General features: G+C 38.6%; 1 protein-coding gene across 1 annotated transcript; it reads left to right on the top strand.

Moving 5' to 3' along the window:
* Positions 1–1,847: 1,847 nt before the first annotated feature.
* LOC146452706 (uncharacterized) lies at positions 1,848–24,759 on the top strand. Its single transcript, XM_085097319.1, has 20 exons — positions 1,848–2,222; positions 2,934–3,043; positions 4,732–4,808; positions 6,226–6,312; positions 8,888–8,935; positions 9,528–9,586; positions 9,984–10,099; positions 10,256–10,372; positions 12,495–12,581; positions 13,476–15,604; positions 16,889–16,979; positions 17,550–17,632; positions 18,170–18,223; positions 18,714–18,770; positions 19,114–19,201; positions 19,664–19,763; positions 20,373–20,421; positions 20,850–20,924; positions 21,151–21,280; positions 21,665–24,759. Exons 1-20 carry the CDS (start codon positions 1,876–1,878, stop codon positions 21,847–21,849), a joined length of 4,089 nt encoding a protein of 1,362 aa, XP_084953445.1. The 5' UTR covers positions 1,848–1,875; the 3' UTR covers positions 21,850–24,759.
* The last annotated feature ends 8 nt before the right edge of the window (positions 24,760–24,767 follow it).

Here is a 24,767-nt window from a genome sequence, read left to right as displayed (position 1 = left end):
CTGTAAAAAGACTTGTTTTTGTGTGGTGAGAACTCTGCTAGCGTTGAAGCAAAATTTATGCCATAGAAATGGTGAAGAAATCAAGAACAGGGTATTGAAGTCCTGATGGTGGTCAAACTCACTCTATAAAATCTCTTATCATCGCACTTTTACCACTAACCTAAGTTGACAATTGGACAACAAAACTGACAGTTGAAAATCATATTAATGACTAATTACTTGGTGAAACAAACTTTAGCATTGAAAACCGAAGGAAAGATGGTGAAAAAGATTTCGTTTCTTCTTTCTTCCCTCGGATTTTTTTCCTTCCGAAGATTTGACGTAGGCTCTGCTAACACTCAACTTTTTGCTTTCTTTCTCTTCCCTCTTTCAAAATATGAAGTTGAGGAACGATCGGACTGAGATGGATCTATCAGTTGTGCTACAAGAGAAGGAGACCCCAACTTTTTAGACTCTTTCACGGCCTGGCACTAGCTCCAAACATGCCCCTTTATATGCCTTCCAAAGTTCGCGTCTAGCGCCTGACTAGAAACTGAATTGAGTAGTCTAAAGGTCAAACGAAGAGAATTATACATAATGCTTCATAATTTTCTCCAAAAGTTCAAATGCCTAGAAGTTCGAATTCCCAGGGAAACCGAGGGTGGGGGGGGGGGGGAGGGGAGGGGTTCTTACTGAAGTAAGTGAAACAATCCCTTATCCTTTCACATACGAACTTTTACCGAAATTACATTCCATAATAAAACAAAAAAATGTTCACTTTCTTATACCTCGAAGATGAGCCAAAGTTTCTTTTTTTCGCTTCTGTCAACAAGCGTAATCGTTGCGTTTCGTTGCCCATTTTCTTGGATTCAATTGTTATTCCTTCGATTCACGGCCTAATTCTTAAATAATTTCACTTCCCATTCGCACATTACGAAGGTGAAAACGGCACCCCTTTCCGAGGTGAAGCCTTCCTGTATATCCCAATCTATGAGCTACCCCATCCCTCCGATGGTGGAATCTCCTAACAGTGATGGTAAAATGAAATCGCTGCCCGTGCGAGAAGCACATAAGAAAGAGTTGAAGGAGGAGCGGTCACGAAGACTCTGTGCCGGTTATTTCAAAGTTTTCGTTTAACAGAGAGCTTAATTTTAATTTTAAGAGAGCTTAATTTTAATCTCTGTGCCTCCGGCGATAGAGGCACTGGGTCAGAATGGATTCCAGCTTCAAGTTCTCCCATTTTACAACTGTCACGCTGGCCCAGCTCATCACCCCAATCATGCATGACTTGTTCCTTTTAAGAATTCAGAAGCTTTTCCTTTTGCATTTCTCTGCCGGGGTAAAAGACTTCTTTCGAGGAAGCTAAACAAACCAACTACACGAAATACCAGAGACGTGGACAACTTCGTACAAGCAAAATCACTTGGCGGCAGAAAGTAACGCTCGGCTAGCAGGGCATTCTAGGATTTTTTTGGGTCTTCGTGAAGGTATTGTTGCATCGCTTTCACCTAAAAAAAGGTCAAAAATCCCGTGATACTTCCCCTACACCAGACTAAGCTATGTATTCGTCCTAAAAAGTGCATGTTTCCTTTTAACACAAAGGGATGAAAAAAATCATGAAATAGACGGAATGGAAGTAATTAACGTACCGGTACAGTATTACATGATTACGTAATACTGAAAAAATCACGGGGAAAGCTTGTGCCGAATCTAGCCGCATGTGATTCATTCCACACACTGATCAAGATGTCAAAATAATGGAGTGCGACAATTCTCACGCTACGTTTCCTTGAAAACAAAACTATTACATTCGCTTTTGCTTACTTTCTGGCGTCTTCCCCTCAAATGAAGAGCCTTAAATGAAGAGTCATCAAGCAGGGAGATTGGGTGCGAGGAATGCCATATTTGGTAAACGTTAGTGGTTCCCAAACTCTTTTGCCTCGCAGCTCTTGTGAGCACAATGGTGGTCGAGAGAGTTTTGATAGAAGATCACCGAAAGTAGTCTTAAAACGTAAATTTAGCGGTGGAAATCACCGAAATGCAAGGAAATTTAAGAGCTGCATGACCATGGATCCGCGATTTACCTCTGGTACTCAACTTGGCCAAAGTTATCCACGGAATATAGCTGGTTATCGTAATTCAACTCCTGATCATCGAAGACAACCAACAAGTACATCGGCCTCGATTACTCTCGACGAGAACTTGTCCAGGTTATTCGAGTGTATGCGACTGGAATATGGCACGTAAGTACACAAAAATAACAGTCTGGGTTTTTAAGCTCAGTGATAGGATGACTTATGTCTTAAATGTCGTTGTATAGAGCAGACGTGCGATGTTGAGCATGGCAAATGTTAGCTTTTTGGATAGGTCTTCCTTGAAATTCAGACTGGTAAATTTTTATTTGGTCTTTTTGCGGAAAAGTCCACACCATAAAACAACAACATTCTTTCGTTTGGTTTTGCGGTGTGCAAGTTTAAATCAATAGAGACGTAAAAAGGATGAATTACATGCCTGTTTACATGGTTTTTTGTATGTTTATAAATAAAATCGATATTTATGCTGGCTTACATCTCTTTGTATCAAAATATAAGCTGGAAGCTTACGTGGGCTTATCAGAAAGTTAAAGGTATTCGAACATGTTGAGATGAAGTTGGATCCAGTACTATTATTTTACACTCTTTGAACTGTCTTGAAATATAATTTAAGAACTGACATATTTTGGGTGTAACACCCCGGACCAAAATAATTCTGAGTAAGCTAAGTACTTCTTAAAATGGATTAAATTAATCTATTAACTTGAGTGTAAGATCATTTGTGAGATTCTTGATCCAGTTGCAAATGCTATTCAATCGTAATGATGACTCTATACGACTTTGTATAAATTATGTTCGAAAAAATATGTTCAGTTGAAAATCAGGTCACTGGCTGACACGGTGTGTTCTATTTGCATCTAGTGGAGGCTTTCTCATTTCACCAAAGTGGAAGAATTTCCGTAGCCAGAAGTTACAGTTTGCTGAGAAGACCCGTTTGAACAATGCAATTTGGAGGTGTTGGCATATCCAGTGTGAGTTATACTTAAAATTATTTTTCTTGTGGTTATTGGAAAAAGTTGGAGTATTTTTTGGCTATGAATGATTAAGTGACAATAATCACTTAGTGGCTAATTAATGTAATTATTATTATTATTATTATTATAATTATTTTGATTTTTTTTAAGTCCATTTGCCTCGCACCAGGTTTTGAATTCAAATGATGCCATTGAAAAAAAATCGATTACATTTAATGCAAAAACTTGCTACTCGCTGGGTCGCGACAATCGCTACGAATGACTTCACTCACGGTACCGCAGCTTATATGGGCAGGGCTAGACTGACATTTCCACCTTGGTATTTAATCAGGATAAACAAGTCTATCGTACACTGTAACAGGACCCACAAGCAGTAACTCAAAACTTTATTACGTACAGTTTATAAATATAAGCTCTTGTGATGTATTATGCCCTTGGTTATTTGAAACCTTTTATTGTAAAAGTACTCCAACTTGCTTCAGAACTTTCAACAGAAATATCACTATATGGCACCGTTCTGTATAGCTACAAGATAATTTTCACTATGTATCCCAGAGGATGTCAAAATCTTGCCGCAATCAATGAATGATTTAAGTCTTGATCATACATGTACATTTAAAATCTCTTATAAAGCATACCTCACAATGACATTCAGTTGGCTGTAAAATAGGTCTAAAAGTGAACTGTTTTCTTAAAACATCAGCTGGATGAGAATGTGTGAATGTTTACACCTGTTTTGTTTCGACAAGACGGCTGAGTTCTTTTTTAAGAGGTTATTAAATTTAATGCAATGGCCTTCTGACTAACATGTGTTTCTTAAATACATGCAGAGGCATGCTGCTGAGATTGATATATTTTATATTAAAACTAATTCGTACAATTAAAATGTATTATTAGTAACTGAATAATTGTAACTTCAAATCCTTAAAGCAAACTTGAACTTGAAAGGAAATTTTGTTTGTCATTTTACTATCGAAAAACATTAGTCATAAGTCATATGTTTGGAAGCTCTGGAGGGAAGGTACAGTGTATCTTGTTACATTTGTCTTAGCTGTCAAACTATTTATGTTCCAGTTCAGTGTGAAAAAAACAAACAAACAGGATTTCCTTGTTTGGAGTGTATGTTGCTTTCGATAAAGGGCAATCAACTTTTCCAAAAAGTCAAACAAAATAACTATTGTAAATAATTATTTGCCAGGTGCGCAAGCAGTGGAAGATTTTGGATTTTCATTTCTTTCCGTAAGAACAAACAAATATTCACCATCAGCGATCTTCCAAATCAAAACAATTTATTGACAAAGACTGAATATGACCGAGAAATTGAGATATGACCTATTTTCACAAGTTTATTTTGACTGACATTGTATTGAAGCTTGAATGTAGCCAACCAGACAAATTTTCCTCTAACCTTGTGTATAATTATGAAAAAAGAAATAAATGCATGTTTGCAGTTATTGTATGTTCAAATTCCATGATTGCAGAAGTGCTGGTAATGTTTTGGTTTTAATACTCATTTCTACAATCATAGACATGTCATGTCACTCTTAGTTGGTCTTTGTGGACAAAAAAATTGCCAGTGAATGTGATGAAAATGGTGGCTGTCAGTGAAAGTCTGGCTCTATTTTGAACCCTGCCATGGGCTACTAAGTGATTGTGTAATATTATTATTTTCTTGTTTCGTGAAGATTCCAAAGGAAAGCGTCCGCTGTTCTGCCAGTTTGCCCCTCCTCTCTCCGAGGAAAAAGATAATAAGAAACCTTTGGTAAGTGTAATTCCTTCTATTTCTTCTCACTTCTGAAGGATGCAATATATAGCAAGAGGAGCATAGATATTGAAAAGTGGAAGTCCACATTTCAGCCTTTTGGCTGATAACAAAAATCTGTTCAACTAGGAACACAGTGTTGATACTCCTCCTTGGGAAAAATTCGGAATTGTTTTATATCATAAAGGAAGAAGCAATATGTGCTTTACATACTGAGAGCAATCACCATTGGAAGACATTCATAGAAAATGAACTTAAAAAACCTTCAACTCTGTCCGACTAGGAAACAGTGTTGGTGCCTCCACTTGGATAAGTTTGTGGTTGTTTTGTATCATAGTAAGGATCAAGATGCTTTTTTTGTCACCTTATGGCTGGTACACCTGCTATGATTTGTCATTCTGATTTGCTGGTCCAATGGTACCAGAGTACAAATTCTGGTATCTCAATATGATTATGATTCATGGCCAATTCATAAAAATGAAAATCTGCCCAATTCCTGAAATTAGTTGTGGAGTAGCAGATTTTCCATTTAAATAGCAGGCCATTTTTCAGCCTCGTGAGACCACCTTTAAGAAACTGGGCAAACAAATAATTATTGTCTTGTGTATTAAAGTGGGATAGCCAGTATCTATGAGCTGACAAGTTGGGCCTACAATTTTAGCCTTAAAGCTTACTATTAAAATAAAGTTCTCCCTTATAGACATAACTAATAGTCATTATAATTGCCTTAAAGATTTTTAGGGCAATTTTCTTTGAATGACTTCCAGTGGTGATTGTCCTCAGTATGGACAGACACTGGTTAACGGTAGACTATCTGCATTATTAACCAACTGCTTTGCTAAAGTGGGAGGCTTGCCTGGGACATCCAGGACTTCCACTGTGGTCAGGCAGCCCCTGGATAGAATACCACACCTGCCCCCGCCCCCACAACCCAGCCATGAGTCCCCATTCCACTTCAGACACTTATCCAGCGGAAGGAAAAAAAGAGGATCATGCTACCAAAATGCTAGAGAAAACTGCTACAAACAAGGCTAAGTCATGCTGGAGAATGCTCAAGGAGTTAGCATGCCATGCTACAGCACATCAGTTACATTATTTGAGCCTGCACCTAAAACTGAAGTCTGCTGACAGCTCTAATGAAAAAAAAAAATGCTGGCTGCACAGGACTGCTAAGATCATGGTTGTTACATGTAACTTGGTTAAATATTAATTTTGTCTACTTATTATAAATTCAACTTCAAACGCTTTGTACATTAAGTAACTGAAGATGACAAGTCTCTGTTGAAACATGTTTTGCAAACTAAAAAGTTTTGTTGTTTTCTTTAAACTTTTAATTTAACTGTAAAGAAAATCTGTATATATTACAAATATGAAGAGAGCACTAACATGGCTGCCTTTACCGTTGTTTGCCTTGTAGGCAGTCATTCTCGAAGGCAAGTACTGGCGAAGAAAGTTAGAAGCTGTTTCTAGGGAGTACAAGAAGCTCAGAATATATTACAAAAAGGTTTGTAATGCAAGGAGGTCTTATGTTCCATTTGCAGGATTTTTCAGTTCAAGGGTATTCTCACTCCTGGGAGAACTTGTGTTACCATGGAGATGATGGTCTGATACAGTTCAGATTCTGGTCATTTTCCTGATTGCTTGAGAAACAATACTTATTGGCAATTTAGCATTAATTAATTAGTTATACATAGACAAGTGAAAATAAACGATAAAACCGAACAAGGTTTCGGAGTCGTCATGACGCCATTATCAAGTTCGAAGTGATAGAAATAAATAAAGTCAATGTCAGAAATGATAATGGCGTCATGACGACCCCGAAACGTTGTTCGGTTTTATCGTTTATTTTCACTTGTCTATGTATAACTAAACCTTTACTTAAAAGAATTAATTAGTTAATTAATTAACACCTATATTGCAAGTGGCGATTGGGTGTCCAAGAGCCTGGGGGCTGAAACTGCAATCCCAACCCTGAGGTGATAGAACACTCCAATGACCTGTCTTACCTGCAACCTAGCCACAAGCCCCGCCCGCCCATGCCCCTCTAGACACCTGTCATCCTGAAGTCGAAGGTTCAGTGGAAATACCTGTCACTTAAATGTCTCGATAACATAACATAAAAGACCCAAACCGCAACAGGATTCTCACTCAGATTACCCTGGCAGGGAAAATCCCTGGCCCCAATCCTCATTGAAAGCCCCATATAGTAGTAGAGATTTATCAGCCAGGGTTGATGTTTTTTTGTTAGCATTCAAAATATACTGAATGATTTTTTTTTGTCACTAGTATTTTCATTGTCTCTTTTATCTGTAATTGCTTTTGTAATTGCTTTTGTCTAGTTTCTGTAATTTGTACTGTCTTTTATACCCTTAAAATGCTTATGTCTGGCCTTTTAGCTCAGTCAGTAAAGCAAAGGATTATCTGCCTTATCATTACATAGTTCCCATGTATTCTTGCCAGAGGTTATCTACCTTTCTTAAACAATCCTGCTATATCTTGGCATTACCATTCCTTGGCCTTCTTGCCAGGCAGCTCATTTGATATATTTTTATCAACATTTATCATTGAATAAGGTTTGAGTGTTTTGACAATTCCTTTTACAAGTGTGTACATATTGTTCTTCTCTCCATTAGCAGACAAAGCTCAACTGTTATGTCTAGACTAGTTTTCTGTTTACATTGCAAATTTATGCAAATTAGTAACATAAACCTTCCATCCTTTTACTGCTGCAGAGAACACCCACATTCAAAACTGTAAAAAAGTTTCTTAACAGCTTTACTGTAAAGGAGACCTGCCAATCATCCATGATTTGAATGATCGCAAATAAGGATGAAATATTAGATGAAACTTTAAGTTTTAGTGAAGAGTTCAATATTTCTGAAAATGATTTAACGGTGTGAATCTAACAACTGTCAACGCTTTTGAATAACAAAATGTTTTAATAGTACGGTATATGGACAAGGAGCTGGCAAGTTAAATTTAATCTTCAGAAATGCATAACGCACCAGCGGAACAAAAGTAAACATGTTTATTACCTGTCAAATACAGAATTAAAATCTGTCAACTTTTATAAAGACCTAGGTGTTAACGTGTCTCAAGACTTATCCTTGTTGAATCACGTGAATGTAATAGTAAATAAAACAAAGTCTTGGGTCTACTAAAGTGTACAGTTGGCAGTAAGAACAAACTTAAGAAATCTTCTCCATGCTTTATAAGTAATTGGTAAGATTGATCTTAGAATACGCATACGGGCAGTATGGTCACCTTACTTGGTCAAAGCATAAATTAGCTATAAAAAAATGAAGAGCATCGAGAATTGCTCTCAGTAAAAACCCACGTAAGATGTCGTACAAAGAATGATGTAAATTGCTAAATTGGAACACACTTGAACATTGAAGAGAGTACCTGTCTTAAGTGGAATGTTACAAGACATGCAGTGTTTGGACTAAAAGATCGGGACTTCAATGATTATTTCGAGTATTGTAAAAGCAAAAACACTAGAGCTAACCATCAATGTAAGATCTCAGCAAAAGTTAACTCCCAGGGGTCTTCCTTCTTTGTAAGCATCATCAAAGATTGAAACAGTTTGCCAAACCACCAATTTGGACATGATTTCATTACCAATAGATTTAAACAGTCCATGTAAATGAGTTTAATCAATTTATTACAGTTCATATTTCAATTCTATATTTTACATTTTATATAAAATAATATTATTTTCATTTTTGTATCTATACTATATATTTTTTATAGCTTATAAATTTAGTCAGGGGACTTTTACATAGGGCTTACCTCACGATCTTCCTTTTTAAATATATATTTTATGTACAATGTTTATTATGGCATATGTATTTGAATAAAGTATTGTTATGAAAAAATAGCAAAGTGGTTTAGTTGCTATGTATTTGTTAATGTTCTCGGCCAATGGGTAAGTACAAAAGAACACAAAAGACAGATTCACATGTTCTCAGTTCTCTGATTCTGACAGTAATCATACATTTACTTGTAAAGTAAAGTGCTTGTCAGTACACAGCAACAATTAAACGCAAATTTCACATTTTTAATTTCTTTCCTTGCAGTGGTCAGAAACTCCAAGAGCCACTCCACTGAAACATTTGAGCCCTCGGGTTTGTAAAGCTTGTATTTCAGTTCAGCTTATTCTCAATGATTGCCATACACTTCAATCAGTGCCACTTCTAAGGAATTTGTGTTTTGTGAATGTAATAGCTAATATTTGATGATTTCCTTTAAGATCAAAAACCTGTTTCCTTGAATTGTCTCAGGGTGTGTTCGATTGACCCTATTCCGGAATAGGAATACATACAATGATGACAAGAAATCCCTCATAAGAGGTTTCTGGAGTTACTGGAAAGACAAAGTCGCTCTTGAATGATGACGTGTCAGCGAAGGTTTACACAAATGTCTTCCCAAATTTACTTAAAGAGAGAAATCCAAGAGCTGTTCTGTTTATTCTTATTCCGGAATACAGTCACTCGAACGTGGTCTTAATGTTAATCCTCCTGTCTGACTGCCATACATTTCTTTTAAAGTTAGTTCACAGAATTTGGTAATGCATCAAACAATATCACCTAGTTGGTGATTAATTTCTTTATTCTCATTACCTGTCTGGTTGACAATGTATTGATAATGTAAGGAAAAATTACAAATTGATCACTCCTGGGAGTGAAAGGGTTAATTAAACTGTTCTTTCTTCTGCAGGCTCAACAGATTGACCAAGAGATTGCCCTACAGCTGCAAGAAAGAGAAAGAAGAAGGAGGTCTGTGCAGTTATTATCTGTCAATATCAAGTTTTTCCTGGCAGAACGTCTTAGCTAGAACCATTACTACAGTGTTCATAGCATCTCATTGCTGCTTGGTACATGTACCACCTCTCAGTGCATAAATTTGAAGGGAAAAATGATTGTCAACAGCATTTCATTGTGAATGGCCCATTTCTCTTTGCAGACTTTAGCCCAAGGTGTCTGATAATACCGGATGAGATTCTAAGCAACTCTGTGTACCATTAATTATTTTACATTGTCTTGCTGTCTTTCACAGCTGTTATTTTATGGAACAGTCTTGGTTAATACTAAAGGGGGGCCAGTAGGGTGGTAGCTTCTTGCTGTGAAAATCAGGTTTTGAACTAAGTTCCATCTTGTGGGTTTACTTTACCAGGAGAATAAGCTCAGGCAGTAATGATGGTGGTTCAGCCACAAGCCCTCCACCACCTTCTTCCAGTGATGCACCACTTGAGCAGATGCTTAATATCATGGACACATCCTTAAATCATGGTAATATTATAAAAATACCTTACTGTTGACCTCAGACGATGGTATATCCTGACAATTAGCCTGTTCCATAAACTGGTCACTGGGTTTTGTTCTTCAAAAGCTTTGTGTGATATTATTTGTTTGTGGAAGTATTGATATCAGTTATGTGTTTTTCAGACATGGCATTGTCCTCTCTCCCTGACACACTGTTTACATCCCGCACAACTAACTTTGGAGGCATGGTCATTCCACAAGAGCTGAGTCAACAACAGGCTTTATTAGGACGACCCAAAGGTAAACAAGTAAAATCAGACCAAGGCAGTCATTAGCAGCTGGTCATCAGCTGTTACTGCAGGCAGCTATGGTGAAGATAGCTGGCTACTTAGAGTTTCAAAATGACTACAAGGGTGGGGGAATTTCTTTAGTTTATGGCTAGTTACTTCTCTTGTGAAGTCAGGTTGTTCAAAACTTAATGGTAGTCCAGCAGGTGTGGATAAGTCCAATTATTCATAATGTGATATATCAAAGGAAGAGTGTTTCATTGGATTTCCAAACACTGAGAAGTAGGTTGGCAAAATGATGCGGAGCCAAGGTTTTTAAACCAACGTCAAGGTGTTTGGAAATCAGATGAAACATTCTTTCGAGTGTTTGTTATGATGAGTAGCACAATCATCATGCCCATTTGGGGGTGGTAGGAAAACTTTCATTGATTTATTCTATCAAACACCTCCAATAAAGCTAGATTTTTGCATAAAGCTGTGGTTGACAATGTTAATTACCATAAAAGTGTAAAAAGTGTAAACTACATTTTTATTTTTGAAAAAATAACGGGAAAAGATGAGAAAATGAGCAAATTTTGACTGTAACGCGTAACACAATCTTCGCAGTAAAAATTTTCAAAAACATTTTTCATAAAAAAGGAAGCTTGTATGGCCAAACGGATTATACCTAGTGATAACACACAATAAACAATACGTTTGAGCAAAATTTCAACATTTCAAGTTTATTAAAACACATTTAAAGGATTCATCTTTCTGGAGTATCCTTCCTGTAACGCTGCGTTGAAGAATTTAGAGGTTCACTATGTTGTTGTCCGTAGTAGAGCTCAAGTTGATATCTGAGGGAATAAAAACATATCAACTAAATGCTCATACTTAATGTTTTAACATAGGGAAAAATCAGTCAAAGGCATCGACTATAAGCGGAGAAATGATAGCTCAAAGAAGTCGCTACGGTTTATTGAAACGCAATTACGCAATAATATTTTTTGAGAACTCACCTTTTCATTCACCGCCGTGATCCAAACAAGGTACAATCGGGTTATGAAACTGAGCAGAACTGAATGCTCACACGTTCCCCTTGTTATTTCCATACTCTCGTCCTCATAGCTTTTAAAACAGCCAAAATATTACCTTTTCATTGAGTCGCTACGTTTTTCGCGATGTTGACGCCATATTGAAAGCGGAGTACAGCCATTAACCCCACTAAGAGCGTTTGGAAATCTGCAGTTTACTTCGCAAAGATGCCATGCTTTCGTGTCGAAGAAAAAGCTTAGTAACCTCTCCTGATATGAATGTTACAGGGGAGGCCTGAGACATTTTTCAGGGAAATTAATTTTTCCGGATATTGAGCAACAATTTTCATGTTGTAAAGAGGGGTAGAAAGACAGTATTTAGAGTGCCAGTAGATCTGAATGAGGAGAAATTAGCCTCTATGTAGTCCAAAAGATCTGTTTAGAGGTCAAAACATTTCATTTTTACTTTTTACTTGCACCAGTGAACACAAAATTGATAATTTGTGGGAAAGACCACACCCGCAAGGGCTCATGGGTAAATTAAAAATTCAGTTAAACAAGACAAAAATGTAATATTTTCCTAAAAATCAGTAAGATTTGTAAGTATGAGTTTCAAATAAACCAAAAGATGTGATTATACCCCAAAATAAAAAATTTCATTATTTCCGGCATGTTACAGAAATGGGTACGGTGATTGTGCTACTCATCTATAGCATCTCAAACCACTGTTAATTCTTGGAGAAATTCAAAGAAAAAGTTCACCAGATTTAATGTCAGTTAAGGTCACTTTTCCAAACCTCCTTTGCAGTAGTGATTTCCTTTGTTTTCTTTTCATGAATGGTTAGATTTGTCTTGTACTGAAACGATTTGTGACGTCATCAATTCTTGAACAAAAACTTGAATATCTCTGGAACAAGAGAAGATATTCAACAAAAGAAAACGCCAAACTTCTTCTCTTTGAAAGGCCTTTTAAATAAGCAGAAGTTATTTTTTACTCGTCCAATGATTCATAATTTATTATTCAAATGTTGTATCAGCCATTATGTGTCCTAATGAGATGTGCTGTGGAGGTTCCTCTTCTCATTATTATGCTTATCATTTATTTATTAATTATTTATTTAGATACACCAGATGTGTTTCAAGTTCCTACTCTGGACAGTTTGCAGCCCAATTTAGATGAATTTATGGAGCACTTTGAGTCATTTACCAGTAAGTTTAACTTGTATACCTTAATCCTTTAACCCCTCTTATCAAAGTTTTCAGCAATGTGATTGGTCAAACCAAAGTTGCTCTAAATTGAGTGCAACTGCAAGAATCCCTTTGAATAAACTTGGTGGCTAAGCAGTAAATGTGTGTCAGTTTCCAGATCCAAAGGGTTGACATTGGAGCTGATATCATTTTTTTCCTCTCCTGTTCTGTCTCAGTCTAAATCCAACAAATTGTTAGAATCAGCTGGAAAAGTACTGAGTTGCTTTTCTTTGTTGGTTATTTTATTTCTGCGTAATTTTCAGGGGTTTTTTGATTTTACTACAAGTTGTGATATGCTCCATATTGTCATAAAACTGGTTACTGCAAAGTTAGTTTAAAAGCAGGGACACCATGTGCAAACTGCTAGTTGTGTCAACCTTTAAAATTTAGAAGAGAAGGTGTGATGAATTTCATTGTGCTCAGTGCTGCATTGTGTTTACTAGTCTGAACTGTGGTCTCAACTATCAATTTGCTTGGGCACTCCCTGGCTATGTCTTCAACCACAATCATCAGAAGGGAAACTGACATCAAGCCAGCCTAGTTATAACTTAAGGTTCTGTTGTGAATAAATAAAACTTGAAATAAAACTTAAAAAACTTGACGTCCTGTGAAGGAGGATCAGATAGGCAATCGAGATACTGTGCCAGGGCCCCAACCTCAATCGAGACAGCGGTTATGAACTAGCAGTGGTCTTTTTGGACATTTTGTCATGTCACTCACACCACCTCAAGTCATGTGACACAAATTGACTTCTCACTTATTTGAGAAAGATTCTGCAAAGGAACTGAAAGCTCGTAACGCTCTAAACTTTTTTCCTGAAAGCTTATTTTGTTTTCCTATCATTTTCCTGTTTAGGTATGCTAGTAAGGCAAGCAGAAAGTGCAGCAAACCAACAGAACTTTGTTCACCAGGCAGGTTACCAACACCAGTCTGTGGCATCAGTTCCAGACAATCCAACAATGTTTGTTAACCCAGGAGTTCCTTTTGAAACAACTGTTCCAGGACATGAGGAAGTCATGGACCACTCAGGAGCTTACGACTCTGCATCACAGCAAGTGTTCTCAAGTGCGCCTGTAGACAATACCCAACTGTCTCAGCAAAGCATGCCTCCCGCAGGACAAGTTCTCATGGACATTTCTGGTGGAAACCCAGCTGGAGATTATTCTTTTGATTACAACAATGTCATGCAGGGTCAAAGCTTCACTGCGCAGATGGAGCAGACTATGACGTCACAGTCACCGGGATTTCTTCCACCAAACAAACTGCATCCCTCATCCCCTCCCATGCAAAATACTGTCCTGACATCCCCTGTTGAACAGCCGCAGATGATGTCATATCCAAATCCCCAGCAGCAGCAGCAGCAGAGCCCTCTGGAAGAAATTCAAGCTCAACAGCTTGCAGCTCAACGTGGAACTGCTCTTTCTCCCACCCAGTTTGTGGGTAACATTGATCCTTTTAATTCATCAAGGCAGACTGATACATCGAGTCAACCTAGGAAAGGACGACTGCCCAGAAATGTGTCAGATTCCCAGTTGTACACTATGGACTTGTCACAACTTGGAACAACATTTCAAACTAATCTTTTTCCCTCAATGGAAAGCAATTTGCCCCCACAACTGGAGGCCCCGAACCTTGTGGCACATTTGCAATCCATACAGCCACGCACAAGGGTAACATCAACTCCACCAGCAGCAACCCAAGCTAAGCGGGCTAGACTGCCAAGGAACATGTCTGATTCCAGACTAAGCAGTCTAGCAAGCATGTCTAGAAGTCCAACATCACCTCCTTCCTTGCCGACATTGCAGTCTTCAGATGTAACCAAGCAATTGTCACAGTCAAGTTCAAGCTCAATGCAGCCTAGCAGGCTGTCTGCATTGAAGGGGAGGAAACAAGTACGATTACCACGTAACATGTCTGATTCTTCCCTGCTGAATCTGGTGCAACAACCACAGCGAGTGCCCTCACCAGGACCATCCCAGCGCAGGAGAAAGATGTCTGATCCACAACAAGTGTTGAGTGCTGCAGCATTAGGAGCAAACTTGCAAGGATCTGTAGTGCCTTCTGCAACATTTACCAGCTCTGCACCAACACAGCTGTACAACACCAATAGTAATTTGCAGTCAGGAGAGGCACATCTCTTAGAACAGTTGCTGTCAGCTCCTTCAGTGAGTAACAACTCCCCTTTGAACGTGGTATCTTCAGTGTCTACTGTCCCCCATGCTACCGAGTCCTTTCAGTCAGTGAATAACTCAGTTCTAGGACAGCTTCTTACTCAACAATCACCAGTAATATCTGCTCCTGTAGTGCAGTTGCCAGCACAAGAGACAAACACTGTAGGTGGTACACAAGATCCTGCTTTGCTCAGCCAGTTGTACCAGTTGAGACAAATGTTGCAGTCTAAGCAAACAAGCAGTGTTCCAGCCGAGCTTGTCAATGCACTGAATTCCTTAACCAATACTGGAGCCATGCAAGTGGCACAGCCAAAACAGGAGCAATCTCAGCCTGTTGTCCAGCCAAAAAATTTACCTGTTCAGCCTTCACTTCAATTGAAGCCCAAAAATCAGAATGCCATCGCCCAGGCTCTTCAGTCATTACTACGAGCACCATCCAATGTCGCTATTGAGCCTACAACCCAAAATCCGTATACTAGCCAAATGAGCAGTCTTTCAGCTCAGACATCATGCGAGATGCCAAATGTTGTCACTTCCCAGAATACACCCCAGGGGCCTAGCATCGCAATTAAGCAGCAGCCTCAAGGGAAACCATCTGTTGCCACGGTATTTATTACACCTCAGGGTAGCATTCAGCCTGTCCAGGACACACACACAGAACAAATGCCGGAGTTGCCACCTGCTCCCATGCCGCAAGTGGTGAATATCGAGCCTGTGGCTGTCCAAGGGCAAAGGATTATTTTACCTGCAAATGTGAACCTTAGCACATTATCTTTGGCTCAACTTGGTCTGTCAACAGCAACACTTCAGCCAGTAAGTCTTTCCTTTCCTTCTAGCATGTTTGGACTATCTGGTTTATTCTCTATAACATTGAGTAACAGGGCTTGGTACTTTAACAATCTGTTAGTGTCTATATCGGAGACTGATAAACTGTAAAAAGAGAACGTCTCCCATAGCTTAAAGTTTAAATGATAGAATTTTTGTTTTATTTGCTTGATCAAATCTTCATGTTTTTCTCGCATGAAAATCTAAAAAATCTATCAATTCTTCTTCCTTGGGTTTCAGATGTATAAAAACATGACATTTTCACTTCTGGTTGGGATACAATACCGCGCAAGACAGGAGACTAAGGATAGTAGGGCTGTGACATCAATAAAGGATCGGTAGTTTTGAGGTTTCTCTGTTCCTCAGTTGTTTTCCGTGTGCAGAGGTTGAAAATTTTGTGAACAAAATTATGTCTGGGAATGTTGAATGCTCACAACAAAACAACTGAGGAATAGAGAAACTGTATTGACACCACAGCTGTACTGTCCTTGAGTCTCCTATCTTGGGTGGTATCGTATCCCAGTGGAAGAAAATTTTACGTTTTTATAGTGTTATGCCTCAAACGCTGGGAAGAAAAATTTGTTGATCAATAAGGAAATGAATTTCTTACACACTGAATGAGGGGGATAGGTACAAGTCAGGATATCAGATGTCACATTCGGTCATGTGATGAAGTTTTTGTTTTCTTGCCATATGGAGCAACAGCTTTCCCACCCTCCCAGCCCCATGCCAGTCTGTCAGTGAGTCTGTAATCTTTGTGGAGTTGTCTTCTTGTCAATAAATGCTGTTGCATTCTTGTGTGTCAGACAAATGGCATTCAGTGTATGAGAGGTGTTTTTCTTGCCGGCTGAGCTTGCGAAAGAGGCAAGAACCTTTTTTTTATTTTACATAGAAAAACAACATGAAGATTTGATCAAGCAAATAAGACAAAAATTCTGTCACATACACTTTGATTTGTGTACAGTGCTTGGAGGAAAAACTAAGATAGCTACACCCTCAGCATTATTTGGTGACTGTGTTGGCCACGCAATGTGTTGTGTACTGTAATGTAAATAACTGTACTTTTAATTAACGTCATTATAAAACAGGTGTACAAACTTCTTCCTAAACTGTAACTACAGTGTGCAAAGAAGGACTTTTACCAGGAATGTCGGTATTGCAAGAGTTTGCTTTTGATTCATGTTTTATCTATTGTAAAAACTCTGACTAGTGTCTCGTAATAGAGTAATAGAGTACTAGATTGGATAATTTCAATTAATAATTTCCTTCCAGGTCACGGTGACTGTACCATCAAGTGCGGCTGTCAGCTCCCCATCTTTACCATCAGTATCCCCCATTAATACAGTTAGCAAGTCTCCACTGTGTAAGTTGAATGCTGAACCCTTGTCTAAGTTCTCATCAATTCAACACTCTTTTCCCTGGCTCAGTCATTAAGCAGATTAACCGCATATGAGAAGAAGTTATTCTACTCTCCCCGGGATGGGATGCCAGTCCATCATAATGTTACCCCCAGGGAGTATGTCACTAGTAGCCATTTATACCCCTAGGAAAAGGGGGCAATACAGAGCAAAGTTTCTTGTCCAAGGAAGCAACATGACAGCCTTGAAGCTTCTGACCTTAACCTTTTAAGCCCTAGCAGTGATTAGCATCATGAGAATTAAAGATATGATCACCAGAGGTGAATTTTCTTGATATGTTAATAACTTCTCCACAGTACTTTTATAAGAAAAGTATGGGGACTAGATAGGTTAAGGTCTGATATCCAGTGACCACCACCAAATTCAAATTGTTGTTGTTGGAAAACAAAATTCGCTTTCAGGATCTAAAAGATTTAAAGCATTACAAGCTTCTGATTCCTTCGCAGAGTCTTTTTCAAGTAGGTGAAATGTGTTATATATTGTTTTCTCAAATATTGTTGTTGTTCTTGTTTAAGCTGCCACAGTCTCAACAGCAGGCTCCGTTACTGAATCTGAGGACACTGAGGGAATATTAATTCGACCAGCGCAAACAGTTCCTGTAAGTTGAGTTTAATTACTTTGAGTGGAAACCCTGATGAACCAATCTTGGTTTGAACTTAAGTTACAGCTTGGTTCATAATACAATTTCCAAGTAACCTGTAATTAAAACACATAGGAAATAACTGAAGTGCTTCGTAGAAAATTATACTGAGTGGAAACTTGGCTGTGAAATCCGAATTGGTCCAAATTAGCTCTTGTATTTGAGCAAACAGGCTCATTATCAGATTGGAAAAACTAACTCTTGGTTTTTTTTAACTATCTTGAAACTTTAATTCAAAGAATTAGCCTGACATTTTCCTAATCTCAGTGGAAGCAACAAGAAAGTAGATTTTGAAAAAAGAAAATGAAGGTTGTTTGGCAGCCATAAAGAAATTCGAGTGCTGACATTTCAAGTGTAAGTACCGGGCTAACATTCAACGTCAGCTCTCAAATCTCTTTATGGTGGCCAAACTACCCTTAAACAATTGTTTCTTCTCCTCCACCGACACAGCTCCACTGGTTCTTTAGAAACTAACACTCTTGTCTATTTTTCTAGACTCCTGCTAAACCATCAAGACCAGTAACTGCTGAGCAGCGGGAACAGTACAAGGTTTGTCATGTCTAGAATCAACAATGTCATGTACCTTTTGAGTACCTTGTCAGTTAGTTGGGTAGCAGGGATGAGGCTTGAGAGCACTTACCTCCCACCAATGTGACCCAGGTTTGATTCCCAGGCTCTGTGTCATATGTGGGTTGAGTTTGCTGTTGGTTCTCGTCTTTGCTCCAAGAGGTTTTTCTCCGGGTGCTTGGTTTTCCCCTCTCCTTTAAAACCAGCATTTCCAAATTCCAATCCGATCTGGAGAGTGTCCCCAATTACTGCTGTGTGCTTAATACATTGACACCTAAATAAAGTGATTTGTTTATTTCATCTGTTAAAACAAAAGGGATTTTCCCGTTTTAAGTGATTTTTGCTTTGTTACATGTATTAAGCCTTGAGAATTTTTTTTTCTGGCATTAGTAGGTAAATGTCTGTAATACATACACGTATGGAGTGATTGTAGAACAGCCCTCCTTACTATTGTTTGTATTTTGTTTGTTAGGAACACAGAAGAATCTCGCACATCACTGCAGAACAAAAGAGGCGTGGAAATATCAAAGTGAGTTACCATTGGTTTTACATTCTCTCACAGTTTAATACTTCTGTCCATCATTGTCATTAGATAGCTAAAGTTTAAGTACAAGTTTTAGTTCTGTTGGTCTCATGAAGTCTACTATATCCTATAGAGGGGCAATTTTATGGCATCTTTTGCTGAGCGAGTGCCATGAAGAAGTATGCCAGAAGAGTTTTACTAAAATGATTCATAAGTTGAATATAATTGAAGGGCTTCTCGCAAAATGGGCGTACATCGCTTTTTTGGTGAGCAACACCTTGCAAAACTACAGAGTACAAGAATGGATGAAGCTTTTTGCTCAGTATGTGTTGTTTTGCTTGCCTTGTAGATGGGCTTTGATCAGTTGATGTCTCTTGTCCCTTCACTTGCTAATCAAAGGAATGCCAAAGTCAGCAAAGCCACAGTTTTGCAGAAAAGTAAGTACTGATCAAAACCATATTTCTCATTGACTGCCGTCTGGTTAGCTCAGTTGATTGAGTGCCAGAATGTGGAGCAATAGGTCTAGGTTCCATTTTCGGCCGGACCAATGTAACACTCAAGGTCTTTAAATGACTGAGAAGAAAGTGCTGCCTTTGCTCTGACATCTTCAAATGGTTAGACTTTCTAGTCTTCTCGGATAAGGATGATAAACGGTAGGCACCGTCTTACAGCACTTTCACATAATCTGACTCTGTGGGACGTAACAAATCTCTGGTAGTGACCACCCCCTGGTGTCTATCTCAAATTCATATTCACATAAGGTGGGCATTCATAACTCATTACTTCATGTGTTGTTAATTTTTCCTGAAAAGCCCCGGGGAGAGTGGGTAATAATTATTTGCGCTCATGGACACTTGAGGAGAGTAACATGATGGTACTGTTGTGTGTATTTGATTCAGCTGTTGAATATACCACCAAGCTTCAGCGCGAGAGGCAAAGCATGCAGGACGAAGCTGAAATGCTTAGAAAACAGATTCAGGATCTTAATACATCAATCAGGTATGTTAAGGAATCATACACTGACACATGTTTGTTTTTTAGTGTACAACTAGTTTTCCAATTGCAGCAGACTGGTGCTCTATGAAGTAAAACAAATACTTTGTTGGAGAAGTAGTAGTTCAGTGCCACCAGAAGTGAATTAGAGGCGAAGTAGCACAGGGTTCGTACGGGTCATGGAATTTTATAATTTAGTTTGCCAGGCCTGGAAGGTCGTAGATTTTAATTCTGGGTCATGGAAAGTCATTGAAAGTTATGTTTATGGAGAAAAATCATTAAGAAAGCATTCTTTGAGGGAAGAACAAAAGGGGGAGGATGAATAATAAAAAATAAAAAAACAAAACAAAAGGAACCAAGAACACATTTTTCACTCAGTAAAAATAAACACTGCGCATTTTGACACTGTAAAATATGAACGCTTTATCGTGAAAAACTTGAAAAGGTCATGGAAAGTCGTGGATTTTGAAAGGCCAAAAGAGTACAAACCCTGTAGGAGACGGCAAACTCATTTACTGTATCTAAATAGTGTTCACGATAAATTTCTGAAGCACAAATCTCCGCAAATCAATACAAGTTGTGAAAACTTACTCAGCGATGTGATTATCCTTATAGTGTTTGTCAGCAGCAGCTGCCTGCCACAGGAGTACCAGTCGCCAGACAGGTAATTTGAAAACTAGACCATGCCACAGGTTCCTTTTTTTTTTACCTTCTGTATGATAAATTTCCCTTGGACAGAAACCTTCATAATGCTGCTGGAAAGAATACTTTAAAAAGTTATTAAAATGTGTAAATTGGAGAAATATATCCAAGAGACGGGGTAGTAAATTTCGAAATTTTTACATACATTACAAAAATTCGTGGTTACCCCTGATTCGTTTTTTGCGATTCCAATAGTCCTAGCTAACATCTATTTTTCCCACGTAGTCATAAACCGCGCAACAAGACCTTATTCTGTGTTTTTAATATTTCGTTTAAATTCAGTAAAAATGCTAGAATGATCGACTCAAAAAAGTTTTTTTCTGATTCACCATTCCCTACCCTTTTGCTGTATTAGTTTGTCAGTAACGTGTTTTCATTTTTGTTGATCAGCGTGCAGACCAGATGTGGTCGATGTTTAATCAGTATGTCAAGACTCGCACTCAGGACAACTTCAAGTTTTGGATCGTATCCTTTCGATTCACTTGTGGAGGGAAGTTTCCATTGTTTGTTTGCTTTGACACAATGCACCTACGATCGACTATTAGCTGGGGGTGGGGGTGGGGAGGGTTGACCCCGGGAAAGTAGACTTTTTATGGGACTTCATATAGGGAGATTTGATTGATAATGTTACACAGCAAGTGATTATACATGAAGATGTAAGCCTTGTTGAGTTCCTTGACTCGGCCTTCAGTTCAGCGTTCTGATGCGGCAGCTGTTTGAGGAGTATAATAACATGGTGTCGACAGCCAGTGTGGAGGAGTTCTGTAGAACAGTGCTAGCCTGGCTTGAGCAGCATTGCTCTCTACCTGCACTTAGACCTGGTTAGTATCAAGTTCAGAGCAAAGAAAAACAAATCTATTTTTCGTTTTCAAACTTCTTATCTGATTGGTTACACTGAAGGATTTCATCCGCAGAATCAAAAGTTGTATATGATGATAAACATCAATAGCTTTTATGGTTGGTCGCAAATTGGAATTTCATGCTCAGACTAAAAAGTTAGACCCACTTTAAAGTTCGTTTTGTTATTTTGTAGTTTGGATGGTCACAGCTTCTAATTTTGTTCACAAACTCACAGGTCGTGGCAATTTGTTTGCCTGCACTTGAATACTCAGATGTTAAAAGAACTGTGTTGTTTGACTGTTAGAATAACATCTAGTCCCAAAAGTACTTCATGTACGGAACTATGAATGTGTTTGTTTCTCCAGCGGCGTTATCATCTCTACGCGACCTGAGTAAAGCTACATCCATCCTGTCAGATCCATCCAAAGTTCCTGAGCAGGCGCTGAGAGCCAGCACCACCAAGGACCCTACAGATCTAGCCGCCATGATGGCTCCTCCAGGGGCCACTGGAGGGCCACGAAATTCAGGGGCCTCAGGTGGGTTCAGTTGAGTTGCGTCCCGTATGATGGGGACATAAGGCATAGACGTGATATGGGCCCATAGTAAACTACTGGGATCAGTGACTTCAGCTATACAAGAAAACACAGTTACTGACGGTGTTCGAGAGTAGGTGGCATTAGACGCCAAATACATCACCGTATTCTAAAGTATTCTTCTTGGAGTCGAGCTTATGAGAGACGGCCCGTCATCAGTCATGCGGATGTGCAAAATTGGTGACGAGTTATATGAATCTGGTAGGCGCATTCCTTGTACTGTTTACGTGTTAAACATTGTCTCCGTGTTCAGCCTTCAAACTAACAAAAAGGACGAAGAACAGGGAGGAAAAAGAGAAAGAATGAAAAAAAGACACTAGAGCAAATAATAAAACGAAATAAGACGAAAATTATGGTAGTGGTACAAAGTTATAAATTTTCCTATGATAAAGGTTACCTTAAAATTAAGCGAAGTGAAAGAAAGGTTGTGCTCGCCCTGCGGGGAAGAGAAATTCTTGATGTTAATGCGACGCCCTTCGCTTTCATTTTTAAATATTAAACGGATGCGTATGCTGAAGGACAAAACAAAATATACATGCCTTAGGACATATAAAATATATAGTTAGTAGATGTTCATAAGCGAATATTGCATCTTTGAAAACTAAGGAGAAAGAAAGGACCAAAGATCAGAATGCTGTGTAAGAGGATTATACCGGGGGAAAAGGCAGGGCTTAAAGGGGCAGTGTCACCTATTTTTAGCGCCACTTTGAATAGCCAAAAAAACATACTTGTTTCGATGCAAACGTTGCAATAATTGGTCAGTTTTGTTAACAATAACCTTACTAGTGCACAGAAACTAATATTAATTATCTGTGGCTGCAGATGGCTAGGATGGAAATGGATTGTAACTTGAAAAAATTGGTTCTTTCTGTGCATTTTGAAGAAATCGCTAACACCAATTATAGTTTATTTTTCCTCCGAAAAGTCAGTTAATATTTTCTTCCTGGTGTTCCAAGAGCAGTTTCATGTTAGAGGAAAAAGTTCTTTGTCAAATGTTTGAGCAGGTTCAATCTCCGTGACACTGCCCGTTTAATTCTGGTGCGGTCCAACATCCTTTTGTATAGCTCCCTCGCAGACGCTCTTTTGGCTCGTCTCGCGATCTTTCCTCCCCAGCGGGAAAGATTGCGTGACAAGCGAAAAGAGCGTCTGCGAGGGAAGCTACCTTTTACACAGCAAGTTCTTGGTTTGTAAGATATCAGTTAGTTATATTCATGTATATGACCAAAAAGATTGCGCTGTATGGTTTTGATTTATTTTTCTCGTGACAACTTGTAAACTGCAAAGCTGGATATAACTAAGGGCGCGAGTTTTTGGTGACGTAGTTATTCCCAGTGTGTCCCCAAATCGCGTTCTACATTTACTTCGTGTGCGTTCACACTGGCTCTCGCCTGAGGATGTCCTCTTTCTGATCTTACTGCGGTAATTATTTCAGTATTTTACGTGATTGGATGTTTTGAGAAACTATAAACTTATAGGCGAGCTATTTGTAACTGTGAAAATTGAAATTGGTTTACTCTTCATATTCCTATAATGCAGAGCGCTCTGAGTACAAAGATGAATTATACTGTCATTTTATCGTGTACGTGCTTTCATAAAGCACTATTTGTGACGTGTGAATAATTTGCCTTGTGTAACTCCTTCGGTGTAGAGTCAAGTTTTGGCGTAGGTTCATGCTCTTTAAAATAACGTTCTCTAATAATTAACGTTATTCGTCAGTTAAGATGTTATTGGCTGTGAAGAGTCGGGAAAAAGTCGGTAAAGCGACTGGTTTCAACCTGTTTATTGTGTGTTTAGTTTACGTCACTATCAAGCGCTTATAAATTACTCTCACCCAGACGATCATACGGAACAAACTACTAATACGCCTAGCTCAAGACCATTTATAGTTTAAAAGTTTTATTTTAATACTCTATTTAGCGAAGAGTTGTATATTGCATGTAAGAGTTTATTTACGTTTTACCTGAGTTGGGCTTTGTCATTTTGCTTTCATTGTTTCTTTGAGGCATCTTTTAAAGATTGCAAAATTATCAGCAAATCTCTGTACCAATCTTTCTGCGCGGGTTTTGTCCTCCTCTCAGATTTTAGTGCGAAGACTGAGAAAAGAAATTCCAGCGAAATTCTATTCTCCTTGGTTTTCGCGCCATAATCCGAGAGGCCGGTATTAGTATAATTATTAAAAACTGGATCATTGTATAATGCAAATCCAGGGATTTGATTGGCCTAGCGGCCATGGTATATGAGCCATTATACCATGCCGGAGAAATGGAGACCATTAAATTGGCTTCTGGTTGCTCTTGCAAAGCGACATCAGCAAGGTCTGGCGATATTTTTTGATTGTTTTTAATAAAACAATTATTCCACTCGTGCTTGTTGGATATGAGATGATTATAGCCAACTCGGCGCTAAGCGCCTCGTTGGCTATCTATCATCTCATATCCGACGTGCACTCGTGGAACAATTGTTTAAGGTTTTTTTTTTTTTTACGTGGAAACATGGGGAGTGGTTGCCCAGTCTCCCGAGCCAGGGGAGCCATGGGCTCATGTTGAAAACGTAACTGGTTTTCAGAGTGCCACACTCCCCTCCCCCTAGGGTACAATGACTTGTAGGAGCGATGTATTTGCAAAAAAATGATTTCAATTCAGAGGGGAAGGGAGGTGTGAGACCATTTCTTTTCTGTAACTCCCCACACTCTTCCCCAAAGTCAGGGTATTTAAAGCATGCATTTGTTAGTCAGAAAAATCAAATAAGGGACAGGGCATGGACTGAAAACGTAATTTTATACTGATGTTATTACCGTGCGAATTTAATTTGCAAAGTAAGGTGAGAGAAGGGATTTTTATATAATAAAACTGCTTTCGTGTGACGTATTCACCGA

The sequence above is a fragment of the Pavona decussata genome, unplaced genomic scaffold (assembly GCF_977016875.1).
Source record: "Pavona decussata unplaced genomic scaffold, jaPavDecu1.1 SCAFFOLD_366, whole genome shotgun sequence".
NCBI lineage: Eukaryota > Metazoa > Cnidaria > Anthozoa > Scleractinia > Agariciidae > Pavona > Pavona decussata.
This window is presented reverse-complemented; position numbering and strand designations above follow the sequence as displayed.